The 2,697-nt window shown below is 42.7% G+C and overlaps 2 protein-coding genes across 2 annotated transcripts; both read right to left on the bottom strand.

The window, feature by feature from the left end:
- Window positions 1-2: 2 nt before the first annotated feature.
- TbgDal_II3570 (hypothetical protein, conserved) lies at window positions 3-452 on the bottom strand (the record flags this gene model as incomplete). Its single annotated transcript, XM_011773602.1, has 1 exon — window positions 3-452. A coding segment is annotated over one exon (450 nt), but the record flags the coding sequence as incomplete, so codon positions are not given.
- Window positions 453-1,282: 830 nt separating this feature from the next.
- TbgDal_II3550 (hypothetical protein, conserved) lies at window positions 1,283-2,386 on the bottom strand (the record flags this gene model as incomplete). Its single annotated transcript, XM_011773601.1, has 1 exon — window positions 1,283-2,386. The coding sequence occupies one exon, from the start codon at window positions 2,384-2,386 to the stop codon at window positions 1,283-1,285; it is 1,104 nt and encodes a 367-aa protein (XP_011771903.1).
- Window positions 2,387-2,697: the final 311 nt, after the last annotated feature.

Below are 2,697 nucleotides of genomic sequence, written 5' to 3'. Positions count from 1 at the left end.
TATGCATACAATCCCTTATTCCATCGATACACACAATAGCGGGAAGATGCAATGTCTCCAGGCTTACAACGCTTATCAGCTTCAATTACTCCGCCACTACTGTACACAGCATCTCCACCAAGGTAGCTGAAAGCATCCGAACCCGTAATTACACGCTTCATTGCATCCTGCAAACTTTGGTGTGCCGCCTCCGTTTGATCGGCAGGAAGCACAGCACCATTGTCGCCACAATATGCGTTAGCATTGTAGTAACTTACATGGTACTCCCCATCACGAATAAATGCACGATTAGGCATGGAGAAATACTCCTTCACATTAACAATCACACGTCCATCATCACCATCAGCAGCAGACACATGCAGCGGACACACGGCAGTCAGCAATAATAAAAGACCGCACAGGAGAGCAGCACGCGTAAAACCAAAACTCACCATACGGGTGTCCATGCTCATTGTCAGTGTTGTTTCCTTATGACTTTATCAAATACACACATATGCGGGAAAGAGGGAAGAGCGTGTGAGTAAAGGGGAAATGCAACAGCGACAATAGAAAAAGGAGTTACACAAGATATCAAATAATCACACATACACTCGAGGATAATAAACAAGAAACATGAAAAGGATAACACAAATAATAATGGAAGAGAGCAGCCATATCACATATCCCAACAAATTGGTTAGTGAGACACAGGTACTCAAAACATTTATTATCATAATGGATGAACTAAAACGCAGATATTGAACACTATGGAACTCTCATTTAATGTAACCTCATATAGGTTGTTAAAATAATTAAGTGCTGCAAGTTACACGTATAGCAATACATCACACGTAACAGGGAGGACCTACAAGCCTCCCACATATACATGGAAGTAAAACATGAAATAACGCGAACTGAACATGACACCCACACACGAAATAAATAATCAACACTAACAACAACGAAACAATGGGACATCAAACAGTAAAGATGGTCCAATGGGTCACACACTAAAAGAACAATGATGTGGTCGGAGGAAAGCGATGCCACACATCGGAAGTCCCTCGCAGAGCCAACATGGTACAAGGAGACCGTTAATATTAGGAACATAAAAGTAATAATTATATGAAACAATGAAGTATTGAGCACTACTGAAAGTAATAATAGGAAGTGAAACAATACACGAAGCTAGAAATTGTGACGGTCCGTAACGTAGGATGAAAGCGGTACAGTATTCATTACTCCACTTGATCCTAAACATCACTCAACCACCACCCATGTGATACACGATGTGACGCTAATATTATTCACTGGTTCTCATTTGGTTATAATATTGCAGGGCTAAGGGAGGAGCAGCAAAACCCTCTGGGGGAACGAAAGGTGTTGGCTCCAGGACAAACAACGGCTCTCCAACAACTTCACGCAGCGTCATGGGAATGATCTCCTTTTTAACATTATAATCACAGAACCAACGTAAAAGGAAAAGCAGCAACACAATAAGGGAAACAACAGAAATTAGAGCTATGAGAATAATGTGCCAATTACTTCTCTCTTCCAATGACGCAGTTGTTACAGTAACTTCTTCATCCTTTGTCACAGTTGGTTCCGGTACTACGCCTGAGGCAGGTGCAGCTGTAGTTGTAGTGGTAGTTGTAGTTGTAGTTGTTGTGGTTGTCGTCGTGCTGATAGAATCGTGGACTTCACATAAGATAACGTAGTTTTCAGTTTTTGTATCGGGATTATCACTCGCCCACTTTATGCGTCCCGACATATCTTTTCCATCATACCAGGTAGTCACATCATAATCTTTATGATACCATGAAAGGGTATACAACTGACCACGCTTGGGATATTCACTACCCCAAAAGGATGGGTAACCATTCATTGAGGCCGCACCACCGTATTTGACATATGAACCATGCCAGAACGCCACCCCCCAGCCATCAGGCAAAGCCTTTGCAAACAATCCCTTATTCCAACGATACACACAATAGCGGGAAGATGCAATGTCTCCAGGCTTACAACGCTTATTAGCCACAATGGCCCCGCCACTACTGTACACAGCATCTCCACCAAGGTAGCTGAAAGCATCCGAACCCGTAATTACACGCTTCATTGCATCCTGCAAACTTTGGTGTGCCGCCTCCGTTTGATCGGCAGGAAGCACAGCACCATTGTCGCCACAATATGCGTTAGCATTGTAGTAACTTACATGGTACTCCCCATCACGAATAAATGCACGATTAGGCATGGAGAAATACTCCTTCACATTAACAATCACACGTCCATCATCACCATCAGCAGCAGACACATGCAGCGGACACACGGCAGTTAGCAATAATAAAAGACCGCACAGGAGAGCAGCACGCGTAAAACCAAAACTCACCATACGGGTGTCCATGCTCATTGTCAGTGTTGTTTCCTTATGACTTTATCAAATACACACATATGCGGGAAAGAGGGAAGAGCGTGTGAGTAAAGGGGAAATGCAACAGCGACAATAGAAAAAGGAGTTACACAAGATATCAAATAATCACACATACACTCGAGGATAATAAACAAGAAACATGAAAAGGATAACACAAATAATAATGGAAGAGAGCAGCCATATCACATATCCCAACCCTGTGAGAATACATTTATTACAGGCGAGTACACACAGTATACTGCCACCCCTGTAAGAATACATTTATTACAGCGAGTACACGCTCTATACTG

The sequence above is a fragment of the Trypanosoma brucei genome, chromosome 2 (assembly GCF_000210295.1).
Source record: "Trypanosoma brucei gambiense DAL972 chromosome 2, complete sequence".
Lineage (NCBI taxonomy): Eukaryota > Euglenozoa > Kinetoplastea > Trypanosomatida > Trypanosomatidae > Trypanosoma > Trypanosoma brucei.
This window is presented reverse-complemented; position numbering and strand designations above follow the sequence as displayed.